The sequence below is a fragment of the Poecilia latipinna genome, unplaced genomic scaffold, assembly GCF_001443285.1.
Source record: "Poecilia latipinna isolate Pla-1442-1.1 unplaced genomic scaffold, P_latipinna-1.0 Scaffold1299, whole genome shotgun sequence".
Taxonomy (NCBI): Eukaryota; Metazoa; Chordata; class Actinopteri; order Cyprinodontiformes; family Poeciliidae; genus Poecilia; species Poecilia latipinna.
In genome coordinates this window covers 156,309-177,693 of record NW_015113915.1, presented here as the reverse complement: position 1 = coordinate 177,693, position 21,385 = coordinate 156,309, and the positions used below count along the sequence as shown (strand labels likewise).

The 21,385-nt window shown below is 36.7% G+C and overlaps 2 protein-coding genes across 2 annotated transcripts in view; both read left to right on the top strand.

Annotated features, from left to right (window-relative positions):
- Positions 1-1,824, top strand: part of slc15a1a (solute carrier family 15 member 1a) — an 8,723-nt gene extending 6,899 nt beyond the window's left edge. The window contains exons 16-18 of the mRNA XM_015055151.1: positions 535-672; positions 951-1,058; positions 1,165-1,824. Of these exons, the coding sequence (XP_014910637.1) occupies positions 535-672; positions 951-1,058; positions 1,165-1,410 (492 nt within the window). The 3' untranslated portion in view covers positions 1,411-1,824. The remainder of the gene's footprint in view (positions 1-534; positions 673-950; positions 1,059-1,164) is intronic.
- Positions 1,825-3,567: 1,743 nt separating this feature from the next.
- Positions 3,568-21,158, top strand: stk24a (serine/threonine kinase 24a (STE20 homolog, yeast)). Its single transcript, XM_015055155.1, has 10 exons — positions 3,568-4,114; positions 8,832-9,062; positions 12,007-12,063; positions 12,195-12,303; positions 12,735-12,892; positions 14,613-14,798; positions 14,912-15,057; positions 15,138-15,348; positions 15,910-16,046; positions 16,927-21,158. The coding sequence occupies exons 1-10, from the start codon at positions 4,073-4,075 to the stop codon at positions 16,958-16,960; spliced, it is 1,311 nt and encodes a 436-aa protein (XP_014910641.1). The 5' UTR covers positions 3,568-4,072; the 3' UTR covers positions 16,961-21,158.
- Positions 21,159-21,385: the final 227 nt, after the last annotated feature.

Genomic DNA, 21,385 nt, shown 5'->3' with positions numbered 1-21,385 from the left:
TTTTTATATAAATTATAAATAAAAAAAAAAACAAAAAAATGGAAGGGTGGGAGGGGGGGGGGGGGGGGAAGAAGATCAGCTAATTTTATTATTGTGTATAACTATTGAAGACTGATTATTATTATTTTTTTTTTTTTACTCTACACGACAAAATATGTTTTTGTACCATGTATTTTCCCTGCATATCCAGTTGCCTTTCAAACACATTCATTCTTGTTTTTAAATATTTTGTCACATTACAACCACAATCTTCACTGTGTTTTATTAGGGTTTGGGATGTGATATAAAGTGACGCATACTTGTGAAATAGAAACATAATGAAACATGCATTTGTATTCAGCCTCTTTTACTGTTACACTCTAAAAAATGGGAAAATCCACTGTAAGTGACTGTTTTACAAAGGCCTCTTCATCCACCAGTGAACAATTTAATTTCACTGCAAACACAGCTATTCTGTGAAGACTTCAGATGTTGAATATGACTACATGTGGTATATTTTTCTCTTAACTGTGTTTATTGATTGGTCAATTTCAGTGTCAAGAATCTATAACTGAGTCAGTGGACATTAAGCCGAACTCGGTGCACATGGCCCTTCAGATCCCACAGTACTTCCTCATCACCGCTGGTGAAGTCATGTTTTCTGTTACTGGCCTGGAGTTCTCCTATTCACAGGTAATTTGTCCAGAACAAAACTAAACAATCTTTACATAATATTGTCTATATATTCCTATCTGAGAACACAGTTTGGGACAACATTCTGATCAGGCATTACTTTATGAAAACGGTTGCAAGCGGCTTTCAATAAATTTAATATAAATGATTAAAATTATTATAAATATATTAAACTGCTGCAAGAATTTAGAGGTGAATTATGTAAGTCAATCTCTGATTATTTCAGTTGTTTTTTTAATTGTGTTTTCATTTTTAAATATCCCCTTCTCGTCAACAAGGCACCCAGTAACATGAAGTCAGTGCTGCAGGCGGGCTGGTTGTTGACCAATGCCTTTGGAAACTTTATCGTCCTCATTGTGGCAGAGATTGCAAAACTTCCCAAACAGGTAAAAAAAAAATAAAACAAAACATACAATACCAACAACTTATGATAGCCACAAATATTTTTCAATGTCTCCCATGACTTTTCTCTCTCTCTTTGTTACCTTAAAGTGGACAGAGTATATCCTGTTTGCCTCTCTGCTGGTGGCGGTGTCCATCATCTTCTCCATTATGGCGAGTTTTTACACTTACATCGACCCCACAGCGATCGAGGCCGAGTTCAAGAAGAAAATTCACGATGATGAAGATGATGAAGATGATAAGAAAAAGGAGCTGCAGAAATCAAAAGAGATGGAGAAGAGAGATTCCGTTAGCAGTGACGATGAAGACAAGAAATATGTTCAAACCAGCATGTGAACTATCAGGAAATGAATCTATGGTGTTGACACAAAAGTAAGAATTTATAGTAGGTGTTAATTTGAGTTATGTTTATACTGTAATGCACAAAGGATGCTATAAGGTAACAAAGTCAGGCATGTGAAAAATGTATTGTGCAAAAAAACCTACAAATTAATTGATCTGTCAATTTGCTAAACATCTGAGTGCAACAGAATTTGTCTTTTAAGTCCAAGTTAAATCAACATGATTACAAAATATTACTTCTTCCTTGTTTTTTTGTTTTTTTCTTTTTTGTTGCTACTTGTATTGTAAAGATGTACCCATAGTATTGGAATCATGATAACGCTTTACTTAAAAGTATCATGTTTTGCAATCTCTTAATACGAGATAATGGTCCTTCCTTTAGCTAATATAAGAAGTTGGTTTTGAAACAAAGTCAGTCTCCTTTCTTTTATTGATGTTCATTTGGAGTGACTGAGATTCACTTAAGGATGACAGAAAAAAGAGATTCTCCAATATCTGGGACACTTGCACAGTGAAACACAGCTCTATCCCTAGAGTTTCTTTCCTCTCTTGTTTCATATTTTATTTCATTAAAATGTGTTTACAAAATTTGTAAGAAATAAGAGTGTAGCCGTGGTATTCAGGATTTATCGATAATGCTGCATTTCCTGGCTTCTTTACTTGAGTTTTTTTTTATGTTTTTCTTTGGTTTGTGTTTTTAATGTTTGCTGTTGTGATGAAATGTAATAAATATATATAGAGAATATTGCACTGATTCCACAGGGCTATGATAGGTGCCAAACAAATTTTGATATTAGACAAAGATAACCTCCACAAATACAAACAATACTTTTCAAGAAATGGTTTATTTTTAAAAGGGATAAAAAACAATATCCAACCCAACTTGGCCATATGTAAAAAAAAATAAAATAAATAAATAAAAATAAAAAAACGTAATGGCAAACAAATTGAGACAGCCCAGGTGATGATGTTGTGGGTTTATAATCTTCTGACAGATTAATTTGGTGAGTTTTTACACTTACCATGTAAATGTTCTGACTGAAGACGTACCTGTGGATGTATCAAACGATTCCTTTGGTCACATCAAAAGAAACCAGCCAAGATATCATGAAGGAAACTGGGGTCCTTCACAATCTAACTTGGATATAATTTCCAGATCCCTTAATGTGCCACATTCATCTGCACATTCATTGAATATGCAAAATATGCAAATAACATATTAACAAAGCCTGCAATGCATTTCCCAACTGTTTCGCAGAGACATCTTTAAAAATTAGAAGGTTATTTTGTACATCCATGCCAAATCCTGTACCAATGCATAACAAATACATGAAAAATGACTCAGTTTTAACCAGTCAACTGTAAAAGCTTAAAAGAAATTGTAAATTCCACCCCAAAATGAAGGCTGAAGACCATGTGAAAATACTTTCTGATGCTGCTGTGTGTGAAAGGAGTTCGGCATTGACATGGGTGGCCACTCAGTGAGAGAGAAGCCTGCACTCCAAAAGCAACGTACAAAGCCAGATTACAGTTTGCTAATGCACCTGAGGCCTGAGTATCTCATATTCATTCTGGGAACAAATAATGTGACTTTTGTGTCCCTGTAGGGACTCTTTTTGATAACAAGCCACATATAATTTTAATCAAAATATGTGTGAAGGCTCGTGTCTCTAAAAATAAAAAATAAATATAGTTATTTAGCACCCTGTTTCTCTAATAACTGTTTGAAAAGTAATAAACCCACAGCTTCAAGGTGCAATGTTCCTCTCTCACCTGTACTGGCAGATTTATTTAACAGCTTTGAGTTAGTGTTGTAAAAGAACTAGGTGCTAAACGTCATGAGTTATGACAGCATTTCATATCCCTCTGAGATTAAAAAAAAAGTATTTGAATTGAATTTATTTTTTTACTTTAGTTTTATAATAAAAATTGAGTAATGATTGAGAAGCAGTTTGAGATTGCTATCTGTTAGGTAGAGTTAGTTTCCTGTTAAAGCTGAGGTTGTGCAACACTTTCTGTTAGTTATTTTCCTTTAAAGTAAGTTAGTTAACTGACAACCGAGCGCCTTTATTGTCTAACTGGAACCCCATATATAACTACAGAATGATAAATGGACTTGCCAAAACCTATTTGTACGTGAACTCCCTTCCTGTAGTGACGTTTCCTTTAATGAATGACGACGTGTTCTCCGTCTCCTTTTTGCTACTCTGATTGGTTCACACTTAGAAATGACATTAACCAAGATGGCGCCGGGAGACAGAGGAAAGTGATGCCAGAGAGGAACTACAAGCGTCGCAGCTGGCACAACAGTGTGCACATATTATTTCTTTACAGCTGATTGCAACCAGACTTGTGTGGCGTCTCCGAGCAGCTGACGTCCCGAGGAGCCGATGAGATCAAGCTACTCTGTCAACTGTTTGCTAACAAACGGCTAACAGTGGCTAACGTTTAGCGCTCTGTAACTGCGGAAGGCGAGTAAGAGAGAAGGCGACAGCCTCAAGTAGAAGTTCGCTTCTTTGAAAAGTCTCCATATCATACATTAAACCAGCTTTTTGGGGCTCTGGTGGAGTCAAAGCGGTTGTCAGGGAAGTTACGTCGTTGATCTGATAAGGTGAGACGAGGAGAGGAGAGGCGTCATCTTTGCTTCTTTGACGCCATGGCTCACTCCCCTCTTCAGAGTGGACTGCCGGGGGTTCAGGTAAATATAACATAATGCTGTCACTATAAGAGTTAAATTATTTTTCTTTGAATCTTGCATCTTATGCCTCTGAAGGCTACTTCCTACGTGTAGGCAAAGTCACCTTTTCCACCTCTGTCACATTTTGGTTTCACTGATAAAAAGTTATCAAAGTCCATTTAGGTTCCTGGTAAAACTGCCTCTCTTATTACTTAGTTAAATGCAGATTATTCTTATTCTTGTCTAGATTTAGCCTAAATGTATTTAATGCAACGGTAACCCTCCTTATCTGTTTATTATTCTTTTTTCTTTGAATTTTTAATATATATATTGAACTAGAGCAGTCTGTGTTCCATTTTGAGTTTCTTTTTTTTTGCAATTTCATGAATACGCTAGAGTTGTAATTTAATTACACTTAATATAGATTTTTTTTTTTCTGTTTAGTCCCATTCTCTAAAATTGAACCTTTAAAGTGTCTTACATTTCGTACTATAGGTGAAGACATTTATATGTTCTCTAAATAATCACTTTGCATATATAGGATAGAAAAAAATAATTTTGTGGGCAACTTTTTAACAACTTAGCACTATAGTTTAAATAGATCAGAATCATCCTTGATGCCAATGTGGGAAACTCCCTCCACAGAAAAAAAAAAATCAAATTTACATATCTTGGATCAAAAGAAAGTCACCTTTGTAAGTTTTTATTTAAAAAAAAATACTTCCATTGCTATAACTGACATTTGTAGCATTAAAATTAGAAAAATCTGTGAATATTTGTGTAAGGTAAAAACTAAAGTTAATTTTGGCATTATTTAATATTTTTCTTTCAATTAGGATTGCACAATATGAGGAAAATATTCCGATGACAATATAGATTGCGATCAATCCACGTTTTCCTGACTCTTCTTTTTTTTTCGTCTTCTAGAATGCCCCAACGTTGTTCAAGAATTTTTGCATCTCAGCCTCTAAAAATACAAATCAGGTGTGGGCAGTGAAGGAATTAAAATCCATTCAATTGGTTACAAATATTAGCAGCATGCAGAATTTGTATGTATGGCACTTAAGATATAATATCCTAATAAATATTTTATCCACTCAGTTACTTGCACTACAGCGCTATTGCGAGCAGAATTTGATATATTGTGCATCTCTACTTTTGAGCATTTTTGTGCCCAAGGGTCACAGGTGGCACCAATTTATTTAAAATTGGAATAAAATTTGCACAAAAGTTGAGCATTGCTGCCTATTTCAAGTGTCTTTAAGAAAGGCATATAAAAAAAACCGACTAAATAGTTTTGCCACATTCTGCTTTGCATGTACGCACTTCAGATTCAGATTTATTCGTGTCTCAAATGGGAAACTGATGTTACAGCAAGTATAAAAACAAAAGACAAAGTACCAAAGCTAGAAAAAATTAAAATAAAAAGAGTAAAACATACCAAAAAGGACATGCAATGCACAATGGGAAGAGTTCTGCAGTATAAATCATTGTCGACCAACAGTTGCTACGTAGACTAACAATCAGGTGCAACTCCTCCGACCCATCCTGCATTAAACAGAGAAATTGCTGTAGGAACAATGGAGTGATGGTACCTGTTAGATTTTACACAAAGAAGTCTGAGCCAGAGGACAGAAACCGGAACTCGGCATGTAAAGGATGAGAGCAAGAATGGCTTTAGTTTTCTTTATGATGCGTTTATTGTGAGTATTGTTCAACTCCTAAGATCTTAAGATCTTATTACTAGTATGTATTACTCTGCTGAGGGCACTTCTTGACCTGATACTAAGACTTCCAAACCAACAGAGGAGAGAAACTGTCAACACAGATTCAATATATGATCTATAAAATAGAATCATAATTTACTTATCAACCTGAAACTTTGCAAGCTTTCTTAGGCAAAATAATATTTGCTGGCCCATTTTTTTTTGCAGGTAAATTTGAACTTATTATCCAAAATAGTCCTAAGATATTTGTAGTTTTCTACTGTCTCGACCTTTAATTACTGTTTGATTTGTGTTTTGGGGCTTCTGTCTAAAATCATTGCACATGTCCTTTGTTTCCTGCACATTTAATAAAAGAAAAGCATCATCACACCAGTCAACACATTCATCGAGCACAGGGCCAATGGGCATGTTCATCATCATGTAGAAGTTCATCATCACTTACACTTTGTGTTAAATAAGAAAATTAGCATAGAGTCAAAAAAAATCTTTTTTTTTTCTTCATAGCTGAGCAGATGTAAGCCACAATGTTGATATGAATGGCAACCTAATGCAATCTCGCAAGTTTGCATAACTCACCACCACAACATCACTCTTTAAAACATCCCTTAATTTGTATTTATCTTCACAGCTCTCTTGTAGCTTGTCTTTCAAAGCATTGCTTGGTTGCAGTGAAGGTTTATTCAGCGTCTGTTGCACTTTGGTTTTCTGAGAGCAAACCACAAAGTTGCTTGGTGCACATGGTAGAGAATCCAAAACATGCTTTTAGAGCGACCTTCAAGCAGCAGCAGCAGCAGCAGTTGTCCCAGCAAACCTGCTGACTATGGAAGCGGCAATTGCATTCCAGTGATATGCGAGCTTTGATCACACTGTTATTTTTCCTGTTGCTCAACATTATAAATTTCATCTGGATGACTGATCACACCAGTGTTGTAATAGTTTCGTGGGTTTTTTTTTTTTTTTTTTGCGCTGCACCGCACTGCATTTTCGTGTTGTGAAGTCCTTTCAGTTCAGCATTTCCCTCTGCCAGCTGTTCAAAGGGCCGTTTCTCATCCCGCCTTCCTTGTTGATTTGACCATCATGCATTAGCAGTTTTTACAGGAAACTATTCTCACAGGGCGCAGGCAGTAAAGCAATTTACTCTGAGCTCTGGCAGATCATTGTTTCACAGCCAGGTTACCTAGAGCTAGGTTTTGGAGTTATCATTTAGAAAACTAATGCTACTTTACACTCTAAATTCAAATTGTGGTCTGTAGTGCCATGCACAATGTTATTAATGTTTTGCAACTATTTATTTATTTACAAATTAACAGGTCTGTTTTGAAGGCAATTATATTCCCACTCTGGAGCTCCATAGAGAAATGAGCCATTTAGCTATGTCAATAATTCAGAATGCAATTCCTCTGTTTTTGTTTAGCCTTTGCTTTGGAGGCCATTAAGCCACAATGATGTATGTATGTTATGCGGTTTTATGATACAAATATTACTCATAGCAGCAGCTCGGAAGTGGGGAGAATGTCACTGCATGCAGACGTCAAGGTCATATGTGGTTATATTAGCCTTGATTACAACTAGTAGGTAATAATCATATCAATTCAAAGTTGTTAAGCTTTGCTTAGCTGATGCAGTTATTAACTTTTTATTACCTTGTATGTATAAAGTTTCTCGGAAAATGAATTTCCAGTGCAAGAATCGAGTGATTGACGTCTGTTAGCTCAGCTGTAAAACATTTAATCACAATTGATTAGCTGTATTGACTGCACTGATGTTGCAAATACGTTCTTTGTGCAATCCATCACGTATACAAACGCGGTGTGAGAGCTGTCACCCAGGTGGCAACGCGCTTGACTGAAGTGGTACAGAGCGTTGAACATGTACCAAGGTGTGAGAGAGTGAAACTTGAACTGGCTCCTGCCATCATACAGCAGTGGTATAAAACCACATTGTTGCGCAACACGTTACATTTACATTCTGTCCTGCATCTCGCTGCTTCCAGAACGGCATGATGTTGTTTTTATTTTCATTTGTTTTTACATGGAGTATAAAATCTTTTGTTGCTGATTAAATTAAAGACTTGGTGAAATTGAACCTTTTAAGTTGGAGAGTCATTTTTAAATTGTTTATCTGGAAACAAAAAGTTAAGACATTGCTTTTCCATCTTCTTAGTTGTTGCCATGTATTTAAAATGAATGTTACAGGATTATCCAGGTTACCTGCTTCCTAAAGAATGAAGCTTTATCTGTTGTACTTGCATAACGGGTTCATTTAAATTGCTTTATGATAGGATTACAAATATTTACAAGCTGATTAACATTTATTAGCTAATTTTATTGCCAACTTCTCCACACTTAATGTAGGAGATGTTGTCCAGAAATGGAACTAGGTTCAAGTGGAGCAGCTCTGTTACGTTGGTTCCGATTTGTTGTTTTTGTAGACTTACGATACTTGTTTTGAAAATTATTTCCTCTGCCCACGGTATCGCTGTCCTCCCACAGTGACTCTCTTAAGATATTTGGATGGCATGAGTTACAACAACATTTCATTTCTTTTTGGGGACAAATGAAATAGTTTTTACTTTAATCAATCTTGCACTCTGATGTCAGATTTTATTAGTGAAGAAAGTTATCTGTAGCAGTTATTTCTGGTATTTTGCAGCTTTTTTCCCCCTGAGTTATATGACAGTTTTTGCTTTATAAATGATTAACAAATGATGTTGCTGTAGTTAAAAATCAAAAATCAAAAAATAATTTTTGATTATTTTTGATTAAAAATAATTAAATAATTTTGATTAATTTTACACAATTAACTAAATATAGGTGGAGCTTACCATGTTTTAGATAAACAAGAATGACTAGGCGCAAATACACACTTCCACACATACCTGGTACAGACACATAAATATGCATTTAGACTTGGGTTTCCTGTTTCCTGTTGTTTGACTAAAATTTAAGTGTTTTCTTTCTCTGTGTGTGTGTGTGTGTGTGTGTGTGTTTTTGTTTTGTTTTTTTCCGAAGAATTTCAACGCCGACCCAGAGGAACTTTTTACCAAGCAGGAGCGGATAGGAAAAGGCTCCTTTGGAGAAGTCTTTAAAGGCATCGACAGAAGGACTCAGAAAGTTGTAGCCATTAAAATTATCGATCTCGAGGAGGCCGAGGATGAAATAGAAGATATCCAACAAGAAATTACAGTGCTGAGCCAATGTGACAGCCCCTTTATTACCAAATACCACGGATCTTATCTCAAGGTAAGCGTTTAGGTTTGAGGAAGCACTTGTGTGTTCAGCAAGACTGACATGGTAATGGTGAGTTTCTGCACGCCAGAATAAGCAATGTGGCTCAATAAATAATTGAGAAGGGTAATGGAGTAATTGCCTTTGAAATATGGCACAGATACTTGGAGAGAGCAAGTCATAAAGTCGGCTGACTTTTTGGCCTGTCAACGCTGTGTTTTAGAAGTGCTTAAACATCTGAAAGTTGTGGTTCAGACTATTGCAGTTTGGGCAGCCTTCAGACTCTCTAAAATTAGCAGCAGGGCGGTTGCAGAAGCAGAAACCGTCATGTTCAAGCTTCCCTAAAACTGAAAGATTATTAAAGCTTCATGGTTTCATTTTGGAACTGGTGGATTTAGATATAATCTAAGCAGCAACAAGAAACAAACAAAGGCGTAATTGCAGTTGCTGTATTGGCTCCAAACTATTTTCTAAATATGATATAATTTCATGCCACACTTAATGGAGCTTGGAGAGCCTCTCAAAGCTTTTACGGTGCTGCATAAACACCAAAACTGGAGAAAAGTGCTCCATTAGCTAAACTGCAGTGCGCTGCTGAGTATAGAAGAGAATTAAGGCTTTTTATGGTATTTGTGCATTTATTTATGCTTGTGCCTCGCAAAACTTGGTACATCTCTGTTATTTCATTATATCTACAAAGAGAACTTTTTTTTTTTACTGCATGGTTATGTGGTATTATATATTCTGCAGTGATACACCATTTCACCTTTACTATTCCTATTTTGTGTGTTTTGGGATATAAATTGTTGGTTAAGAGTGATTAGACTCAGATGTGAAGTCTTTTTTTATAGTTTCTCATGTTAAAAATCACAAAACTCAAAGAGTTTTATGAGGAGCTTTTGAGATGGACCAATAAAAATTTGGACATAATCGTGGAGTAAAGATAATGTGTAAAAATCTGAACGATGTGGTACAGGAACGTTCAGAATTACCTTGAGATGCAATTTCGTCTTGAACACATCAATGAAGAATAACAATTTCCACATATGAAGATTTGGGAGGTTCTGGGTTAAACCATGAACTTATTTTTATTTTTTGCCAGAAAATCATTAATTACTCATATTTTGAAAATGTATCACTTTTTTTCCAAAATCATCTGTTTATTTTAATTTTTATAAAACTAATTTGATGATAATAATGAGCCCTAACTTTTCTTGCTATATATAAATAAATCTAATTTTCATTAAGTTTGAAAATTAAAAAGACATCACCACAAAAGATGAATTACACTGAACCTACACAATCGTACTCTGTAGGTTTTACACCCTTCATCCCAGTAAACACACCAAAAATGTAACATGATAGCTGAGACACAGACCTCATAAATGGGATCTGATATATATATATATATATATATATATATATATATGGGTACATAGCAGAGTATGATAACTTTAAATTGTAGCTTCTTAATGAAAAAAATCCGCTTTCTAAATCTGTTTTGCTTATTATCAAACATGTTTTCTAGCATCTTAGTTTAGCTCTTACAGATGTGGTTGCAGTTTGTTCATTAGTTACTGCTAAACTTAGCAGGTTTTTTTAATTAGTCTTTTGCTTATGTCTCACACAGACTTTGTCTTGTATCTATTTAATGACATGTATAATAAAAAGGAAACTTGGTAAACTTACGCTAATTATGCAACAGTAATTTTTACTTTTTTCCCCCCACATACAACATGCAACACAAATGCAACTTTGGAATACGAGTGCAACTACTAAACGTTGTTTTTAGCATCCAAAATAAAGTATAAATATAATGTATAAAACTCTGTTTGGAAAATCATATTACCTGAAAGAACATCACATTGCCCATTTATGCATTAAGATTAAAGACATTTTTTAGCTCAAAACATGACACCAAAAGGTGCTTTGACCAAGAAGATCTGGTCACAAGATTTGTCTCCATTTTCAAAGAGTAAAAGCTGTTAAAAGCTAACAAAGAAACGAAGAGAGCACCTTGTCTGTTTCTGATTAGATTAGACTAACAGTTTTATTTATTATCTAATTGCGGAGTTAAAAGTGCTACAAGGCATTTAGCAGAAAATTTGTCACTTTACCAGCTAACTGATGAATTGTTACCAAAAAAAAAAAGCATTCCTTTTGTTTAATATACAAAAGATTAGCCTCCTCATTTTCACAAATAGCTGAAGTTGAAATGCAAAAGAAGTTGATGGCTAAAGAAGTCATTTTCCTCTCCGATAATTCCAAGCCTGGAAAACGAAACATGAGTTTATACGGTTTTTTATCATGAAGGACATAAGAATGAAGTAAAATGACTTGTTTTACAGTATTTGCAACAAAGTGTTTCTCGTTGGTTTCAAAGTTTGGTCACTAACTTTACCATAAAACAGAAGTTTGAGAGCCTAAAGATCTGCAGTAATGGGTACATTAAGGAAATGCTGCTCTGTCTGAAATGACAAAAACATTCAGTGCATCAAACTACACTGAATCGCTACATTAGTCTCACCCATAAGCTCGATTAAACAGCTGGAATTATCAAATATTATTAAGAGATATCAGAACAAAAGGGACCAAGTCCATAGCACACTTTTCAATTTTGTGATTTTAATCCTCTATTGCTTTCAGAAAATATCAATAAAACATATTGCATTTTCTGGTTGTACTATGACAAAATGTTGAAGGGTTGAACATTTTTTTGCCAGAAACTGTGCCTGTCTTTTGAAAGCAGAGGTTTTTCTGTGATTTGGTTTTCTTCTAAGTTGATCATTAATCAATTTAAGAAAAAACTGTAACCAATAATTGTCGTTCTTACCTTTTTCTAGCTGTTTATCATGCATCCTTAACACCTATGATATGATGAAAATGTAAAGTTTTAATTCAAATTTTTATGTTGCATTTGATATGTACACATGTTAAAAATATCCTGTGTATTCCTCAGGGTACAAAATTATGGATTATTATGGAGTATTTGGGAGGAGGATCCGCTCTGGATTTGGTAAGATACTAATTGCAAATTGATTACCAACTTAAATAAAAAAAAATAAAAAAAACAACTTGGAGAAAAATTGCTAGAGAACAGTTCGTACTCCTACAGCGCAGAGTCACAAACTTGCCTCTCTGTCCCAGTTGGAGCCGGGTGCTCTGGATGAAACGCAGATAGCCACAATCCTGAGGGAAATTCTGAGAGGGCTCGAGTATCTGCACTCTGAGAAGAAAATCCACCGAGATATCAAAGGTAAATCTCATAAATGCTTTGCTCTTTGTTTGAACAGTAATTAGTGTCATCTGGTCAACATGGTGCCTATAATCCGGTTTTATCACTTTAGTGAGTTTAGAATGGCGGCGGCATCAGCGTTTAGCAGGAAGTGCACAATAATTTCTTCACTTTGTGTCCGTGTCTAATTCTTCTTGCCGACGGTGCAGTCAGATTAAAAAATAAAATAAAACGCTGCTTCGGACACATTATGTTTGCTTTAATATTATTTGCAACATATTTTCTAGTTAGATGTTGGTTGATTGGACGTTTTACAATCGTCCATGCCGCTAAGGTGATGGAGACGCAACCTGGCTTTATTTTTTTTCTTTTTAATTCTGTGTGACAGCTGCACTGTTTTGCTTCCCGGAGGAGTAAACGATGTGTTTTGTCTAATTGACTGCTATTTTTAGCTGCCAACGTGTTGCTGTCGGAGCAAGGCGAGGTAAAACTGGCGGACTTTGGTGTGGCGGGTCAGTTGACGGACACGCAAATAAAGAGGAATACTTTCGTTGGAACGCCTTTCTGGATGGCACCTGAAGTCATAAAGCAATCTGCCTACGATTCAAAGGTCAGTTAACGTGTGTTGCAACGCAGACTGGATTTCAGTTGCGTCACTGCTGTGAAAGACGAAGTGCAAATGAGTCTGAAAGCATTCCGCTATCAGCGTTAAGGGAGCGTGCTGCTTAATTCACGTTAATACACGTTAATACATTTAAAACCTTATCTTTGCATAATCTGCGTATTGTGTATGTTTCTGATATTAAATCAGATGAAGGTTTTTTTCTGTTTCAGGTCAGTAAGGATTACTAGAATTTGTTTTATTTGCTAAATACCAGAATAATGAGATGTATTTTATTATTTGTTTTAGAGATTTTCTATTTACTTTCTTCGATGTCAGACGATATGCTTACTATATAGTTTGACTACGGCCACTATTCGTCGTCGTCGTCATTGCTGTAGAAAAAAAAAAAATCTTATAGCTGATAAAGCGTCAGCTATAGCGATGAGTGAGCTGCGTTCAGCTTTTCATGAGCCAAAAAGGTTTAAAGTTTGAAATAAGGTTTCATTATGCAGCAGATGAGCACAAACACGACGTCTCAGCATCCGAAGAGACCAACTTAGGAGCCACTTAGCTGTTCGTCCAGGGGCCAACAGACAAAACCTGCTGAATGCAGGATATGAAGTTAGACCATTTTTCTGTCAGCTACATTCTCCAGTTCTTAAACCTTAATAGAAACTTGAAGAGATTAGTTTGAACCTGTTTTTGGGTTCAAACTAGTGTTCAGCTTCATTTCTGCCCATTTTATTGATATTTGTCTTTGTGGACAGACGTAGTTAGCAGCATAATAAATAAATAAAGACGGTGATTAAAAAGTAAACATTTAAGAAATATAGTTAGGGGTGTTAACTGTCCAATATTGTACTTTAAGTATGGTAATAAAAACAGATGTTTTCTTTGGTAATAGCAAAGAAGAAAATTACTTATTTCTGTCGATTCTCCATTCAATCATATTTGACTTTTACAACACAATCGTCTTTTTTTTTATTTATTCCACTCAGTTTATTAACATAGCACCAATTCACAACACTTGTCATCTTATTCACATTCCAAATAAATACTTTTAAATTAATTAAAAAGGGCTTCAATGTGTTTTAAGTGCTTGTTTGTATTTTATTTTGTGGCAGGCCTTAAATGGGAAATTTTGCTGTAAGTAATTATACTTGGATGAATTAATCCAATAAAAATGTGTCAGTATGAAAATGTGTGTGTGTTAGAGTTTTAAGGTGGTTGTCAATATGGTGGCATTTGGAAATTTTAGTATTTACTGACATGGTGATTGTTTTAAACATTTTTGGGCCTTTTGAGTTCATCTACGACTCAAATCGTTTTACTTTCAGACAGACTGTTTAGCCACCATAAAACCCGTGGCCTTTATATTATTATACTTATTGTGTTAAACCACAGTGAAGCGTTGTTCTTCTGTTTTTTACCTCCAGCATTTCACTGACCCCTGTCAGCTTGTGTTGGTGCTGAACGCTATAGCTCAGTTTTAGACGTGTTTTCTGGTCTAGAAAGGCCCCAGTGGATATTTTCGGAACAACCACAACATGAGTCAGTGTGGCTCCTCTGCAGCTGCTGTATCACTGTCTGCTTTTTAGCAGAAGTTTTATGTCCAGCGAGTCATCGAGTTGAAATGTCATTTCCCAGTGTGTTGACAGACCGATGGCAGAAAAGGCAAGAGGTTTCTCCCTCCTTGTGAAATTCTCTTGTTTTCCTTGTTTCACAGGCAGATATCTGGTCGTTGGGCATAACGGCTATAGAACTGGCTAAAGGAGAGCCGCCCCACTCCGAACTTCATCCTATGAAGGTCTTATTCCTGATCCCAAAGAACAATCCGCCGACGCTGGAAGGAAACTACAGTAAACTTCTGAAAGAGTTTGTTGAAGCCTGTTTAAATAAGGAGCCTAGCTTTGTAAGTTTCAACATCCTTGCTCATAGTTTAGAGACCAAAAACCTACGAAATAGATCCTTTGAAAATTCACTGCTGTTTGTGGTTGTTTTGTTTTGTTTTGTTTTTCCCCACAGAGGCCAACAGCCAAAGAGTTGCTGAGACACAAGTTTATTGCGAGGCACGCCAAAAAGACGACGTATCTGACCGAGCTGATCGACAAATACAAGAGGTGGAAGTCGGAGCAGTCGCGGGAAGACTCGAGCTCCGACGACTCGGACGAGTAGGTTCATCGTGCGACCTTCCAGACGAGCGCGGTCGTACCCAGGTACCCTGATGTGTCTGAACCTTGCCTCACTGCAGGGAGCTGGAGGAGGGCGGCAAATCCAAGTCGAACGACAACTGGATCTTCGGCACCATCAAGGACCACAGTCCGCTTGAGGAGTCGCCACCCGAGCCCGTTCAGCTGGCTGAGCCTGTAGAGCTGCAGGTGCAGGTGGAGGCGCAGGAGGAGACTTCAGAGAGCCTGTCGTCACAGAGCTTAACATCAATATTCTCTCCATTGTTCTCCGAGGTATTACGTAATCAATAACTTCGAATGAAAATAATTCTGTCGAACATCCGGAGTGATTCAAACTTCAGGATTCAGACTCAAACTGGATTTGTGTTTTTGATCCGTTTTCTGTTATCAGGTTTGGATAGGGATGCAAAACATAACATAGCTCCTCCAGCTCCATTTTCTGCAAAATATAAATCTAAATATCTAAGTAAAAATTTCTAATTCCTTATGTAGGCTGCTCTGCTGATAACTTCTAGAATACATTCACCAAAAAAAAAACAACAAACAAAAAAAGAATACACAACATTTCTAGGATGTTTGGGTTCACACCTGCTCAAGTTTATTTGTATAGCAAATGCAATCCAGTAACAAGTCGGTTCAGATCAACCGTTTGTTCAAAAATTTGGAAAAAAAATGTCTCCAGAAATAGACTAGACAAAAAAAAAAAAACAGTCTGCACTTGTAAAATGGAAATTGTTTCGTGATCCTGAAACTTAAATTAAATCCGCCTCCACATACGTATGCGTGAAATTCACCCAAAAAAAAAAAATAATAATTGGACATCTGTTATTGCAGTTAAGAGCAACGGGTGAGACGAGTAATGGAAAGCCAGAAGCTGCAGAGGAGCTGAGGAAGGCCGTTTTCCTGGCAGAGAACATCCACCCTGGGATCTGTGACTCTCTGGTGGCCGAACTGCTGCAGAGACTTCAGAGGTAAGTTAAGCTCGTGCAAAACCATGTGAACTTTTTTTCAGATTTTCTGCCTTTAGAACTACAAGAAGTACAAGTGGAAGGGAAACGGTGCGTGGTTCTCAAAGGTTTTTTCCCCCCCAAGTGAAAATTCAAAAGACATTTATATTCAGACCCCTGTATTCTGATACTAACTAAACAAAATCCATTGCATCAAACTGTCTGCAGAAGTCTAAGCTTTTGAAAATATTTGCAGGCACTATAGGATTAGTTTTTTCTAACGCTTTTTTAAAATATAAATCAACTGGCCTCAGCTGGATCATGTTTGGTTTTACTTTAATCTGCTTTTTATTTGCAAATAGTTATGTTAAAAAGAGCAAGGAAAACTTTCCAAATAACACGACACTTATTTTGTTTTTGATTTTCTACAATTTTGAAGTTTTTCTGTGCTGTCAGATTTGAACAAAAAGTAAAAAAAATTGGCCAAAAACTGTACGTCTCTTGCACTGAGACACACATCCTCATTTCTCAGATGCTTTTTTTAGACGTTTGTAGGAAGGATTCACAAGTAGAAATACTTTTTTCCCAAATTTGTGCCTAATTACTTTTCTCCATGTTAACCTCTTGCCCCAGTTTTGCTGACTTTGCAGCCTTTTGCCACCTTATGAAGAGTTTTGTGTGTAAAATCTTATATAAACTATTCTTTTAAAACCTTAAAACATTTGAAGTCTCTTCTGACTAGGATTGCCTCTCTATAGCTCTCTCCTCTAAACTTGTTAAAAACTGAACATTTGAGTGCTTCCGTTGTTTGTGTAGTTAAAAACAACAGTTCTCTTGCCATGTCTCGACTTGTCTTGCGTTGAAACCTTTGAAATCTTGAACGTTTTGCTCTGTCGTCTCCCAGGTTTTCTGTGCCGCAGGCGGCCACCGCCCAGTGACGGCCGCCGTCGCTTCCCGCCTCTGTCCTGCTCTCCCGCCCCGACGGCAGCAGTCGCATCTCCTCCGGCCTGCTCGACTGAGACGAATTTTCTCCCAGGAAGGCCTGCGTCACTCGTTTGGCTGAAGCAAATACTCCTGGCCTCCTTTACCGTCTGTTTATCTGCTCGCAGAGCACCAGAGGGTCGAATGCAGGCTGGTCGGTGGCTGCTTACCCAGCTGCCAGCTGCTCTCCGATGTCCCCTCTTTGTTCCTCTTTCTCAACCGTTTTATTTTTAGACTGGAGTTAGTGATCTTTCTTTCTAGCAGGCGTGTGGAGTTTTTTGGTTAATTTTTTTTTTATTATTATTATTATTTGCAAAAGTTTACACTGTTCCCTTTTCAGAAGAAAACCCCCCTTGCTTAGTTTGTTGCGTGAGTGTGGTAGTGAGAGATAACGAGTGGCAGCGTTCTGTTGAAAACTCAGGTATCCTGCTTTAAGTAGATTGGGTCGTCTGGGAGACGGAAGGAGCTCTTATGGGTGGTTGTACAGACTTGTAAATAAGCTCATTTCTATAAATTGTTGAAAGCGTAACAAGGCGGTTGAAACAAAACGGCCAAATGCAAAGTACAGGCTGTTTGGTAAAGATTGCCTTGCTTCTTCTTTTGTACATCAGTATTTTTTTTGTTGTTCTCGTCTCCAGTTTAAATTTTCTTCCCTCCACTGTTGTTTTGCCGCTGAATTTCTTTACTTTTTTTTTTTTTTTAAATCCTCACTTTTTGCTGTGGCTGTAATGTTGTGGTAGAATGTAAAAGCTGGCTGGGTTTTTAAAGCCTCCCCAGTTGAAACACTGGATGCTGTTCCCAGCCTTCGCTCCAGGAGGGCGGGCTTTGCCGGCCTCGTCCTCTCCTGTTTGCTGTGCGTGATTGCTCAGAGAAACTGAGGTTTCGTCCATTCATTCCATTAAAATGGCAGTGCCATCGTCTTGTTCATAAATCAGCAGACTCTTAGTCTTCCTAGGAGATGCACCGGTACTTCCTCTGGGTACCTTTTTAATTGCACTTCAAGTTTAAATGCCTTTACTAATAGCAAAGTAGCCATAAAGCAGTAGCATGACAATTGCAGTATTTTTGCAGGAATGCGCCGTATTACAGAGAGAGGACAGTCGACTGGTCAGGCAGTGAGGCGTTTGCCTAGTTATCTATTTCCATTTGGACTTGATGGGAGGTTTTCATACAGGCACATCTCAAATGTATGAGAATAAAATGATTGAAAAGTTCATTTATTTCACCAATTTGAAACTGAGAGTGATTTTTTATTTTTATTTTTTTCAAACTTCTGCTCATTTTATTAGCTATGGCCTTTAGTGAACGGAGACCCAAACAGAAAATTGAAACATTAAACTTTTTTTTCTTTTTGAAGCAGAAAAACATTTGACTCTTACACTCCACAGCCTTCTCAAGACTAGTTAGCCCTGTTGCTTGTGCACCACAGTTTTTCCTTCCACTAAACTTTCCATTAGTATGCTTGTTTACATCCACATGTGAAGGACCAGCTTCTTCACCCTTCATGTGGAGAGGGCTCACTAACTGGATAAATATGTAGGACGGAAGCTTAATTCTTTGTTGGCCATATTCCATAACCACCAAAATTTAAAGAAGTAAACCATCTCACTCTCTGCGATTTGATTTCTTACAGTTTTGATTCCAAACTTTTCGATTCTAATTTACTGAGGGGTGCCTGTCGATGCTCAGAGAAATTCCACATAAGATAAAACTTGCTGTGGATGTAAATATTGGGTGGCCAGAGACCAGCTGCATCGTCACGACTGCTCAGAGAGATTGTGCATGATGGTGTTAACGGCCCAGAGCCCACAGACTGACCTGGTTGGTATGCGTTGTAGCATACTATTACAGGACGGAAAGATTGTCCAGTCCTAAACGGTGATGAAGCAGCCTTATAATGTTTGTGATGAATGGGATCAATATTATCAGCTTTAAAAAGGTTGGATCAGATTTCTTTTCTTCTTTTTTTTTTTTGTTTGTTTCCCGTTTTTGTTTTTCCGTTTGTTTCTTTCTTTGCATTAAAATGAGTATGCGGTGACTCTTGGTGAGAAATAATAAAAGATGAAAAGTATTGCTTTGGTTTCTTTCCAGGAAACATGTTGAACAGTCAGTCTTTAAAGTCATTTATAAACCATCGTTGTCGTCGTTGGCCAGAAAAGATTTCTGATAAATCGACTGCTGTTATGCTCTCCTTGCCATGAGGGTGTGTGTGTGTGTGTGTGTGTGTATACGTGTGCATGCACAGCTTACTCTAAAGGAATAGTTCCTAAAGTTTAGGATTATTCATACTTCTAGCAGTTTTCTTTTTTTTGTTTTTTTTTTTTACCAACAGGTTTCTTTTGACTAGTGGGGCAGAGTCCTAACATAAATGTTATAGAGATTTATTTATTTTTATTTTTTTACATGTTAAATCTAAATCTGCCAGGAGTCTGAATAATTTCAAGGTAAACTATAATTAAAACCCCTAATTGGGATTTTAAAATTTTTCAAAGGAAGAACTCTGTCCCACCTTTATTAAATAGTCATGGTACAATTAAATACAATCCAAAGTAAGTTCTGGTGTGTTTGATAAAATCTGGCAATGTAAACTTTTTAGTCATGTATGAAATTTTGAAGCGGCGTCAGGATTCAGCATTTGACCATGGATTTCTTAACTTTCTGACTGAAAAAATGGCTTCCAGAAATTTCATGCTTTTCAGAGTGAGTCAGTATTGCAGTGTTAAGTTCAGTCAGTGCTGGTATTCAGTGTCTCGGTGGGCATGGAGTATTGTGAGCTTCTCAGCAGATCATAAATAACCTTTAGTGACAGAATATACCCACATATTTACTGTAAAAACAGATGACATCATAGCTTCCTAAACTCTAGTTTTTAAACATTGCTCTAAAAAAGCCCAGTTGGGGGCGCTCTTTTATTTTCCACATGATTTCCAAAGCAGCTGACTTTCTTTGTGGGGAAAAAGAGCAGAACTGGGGAACAAACCCAGGTCACCGTGGCGCAAAGTTAACTCTTTAAAACCTTGACGTACCTTAGTTACCATCAGCCTACCCATCATGCCTTGCTCTCTGTTGTCAGCCGGTTTTACCAGTGGGACCATTTGACCAAAAACTCCTGGGTTTCCTAGACTGAGCAGATGTTCCTTTAACTTTCAAATTGTGCCTTTGAAAAAAAAGAAAAAAAAATCGTCCGTTTTATTTCAGGTTCCATAACTGCGACGCTCAGCTGGTTAAGAAAAATGCGCAGTAAAGATGGAATGTTAGAAATCAGCAAAACAGATCAAAAGCCACAAGTGTAGTTTAGTCTGTCTCTGTTGTTCTGCAAAGTTGACTCGTCTCCTTTTTTCTTTATCTTTTTTTGTGAAATCTGCCTCTCTGATAAAAAAAATAAAATAATTTGCACCTTTTGCATGCATCTATTTTTTTTTTATTTGTTGCACTTTCTGGGGTTTCTTTAAATTTTGCGAGAAGTGGTACTTGCGACTCAATAATCTTTCATTCAAACCAGTTTTTCTGTTTTTCCTGAGTTGTTTGTGGGAGCATCACTTCTTTATTTAAAAAAAAATCCTATCTATTTTCTTTTCTTTTTTTGTAGCTTGGGTCGGTGAATGTGTTTGTTTCTTTTAACACTGGAGAGCAATCATTTAATGTGTACATTTCATGCGGTGTGACTTTGCTGGCAGTTTGCTTATTCACGGCAGTACTGTTGGATTTATCAAATGCTGTCAAATGATTAAGAACAAAAATAATTAAAGATTGTTTGAACGTTGAATTTTTTCTTTTTTTGCTTGTCTGCAGCTTTTTATTTTCTTCAGTGCCTTTTTGAAAATTCACACTGTTGATTGTAGTTCTTTAATCTTTCAAATATTAGTTTGAAATATTTCAAACTAATATTTCTTCAAAATATTAGTTTGAAATTGGTACTAAATTACTACAGCAAAGATATTAAATGTATCAGCTGTGTCTGAAGTGTAAAACCTATTTTCCAAAATTAAAGAAAATTTTTCAACAATCATATGTAACCATGGAACTGTAGGGATGTCAAGAACCTCTTATACTGCTGAATAAAACTCTCCTAGAAGCTAAAGTTATGAATTTACCTAAAAATGTGTTCTGTATTTATTGGTGATTCAAACTGAAATAAATATTTGTAGACTTCTACTCTTGAAATGTCATTTCTATCCAATCATTTACTCTCCAAAGCAGGATTTTGGGAAAGACGCAGAAGACAACTTGTACCGTCAGGATCCTGCGAAATATCACTACGTGTCGATAAAAGACAGGCGCGGTAGACTCTGCGCAGGTTGTCAGGGCAACAGAACAATTAAGTGTGGTAAATGAACCTAAGGTGCCTATTTGGTGATGGCGGGAGGAAGCAGAGTACCTGG

Coding starts and splice junctions, on each gene's coding strand:
- stk24a (XM_015055155.1), top strand. CDS start 4,073: ATGGCTCACTCCCCTCTTCAGAGTGGACTGCCGGGGGTTCAG. Junction 12,064..12,194: donor GAGGATCCGCTCTGGATTTG/GTAAGATACTAA, acceptor TCTCTGTCCCAG/TTGGAGCCGGGTGCTCTGGA. Junction 12,304..12,734: donor AATCCACCGAGATATCAAAG/GTAAATCTCATA, acceptor TGCTATTTTTAG/CTGCCAACGTGTTGCTGTCG.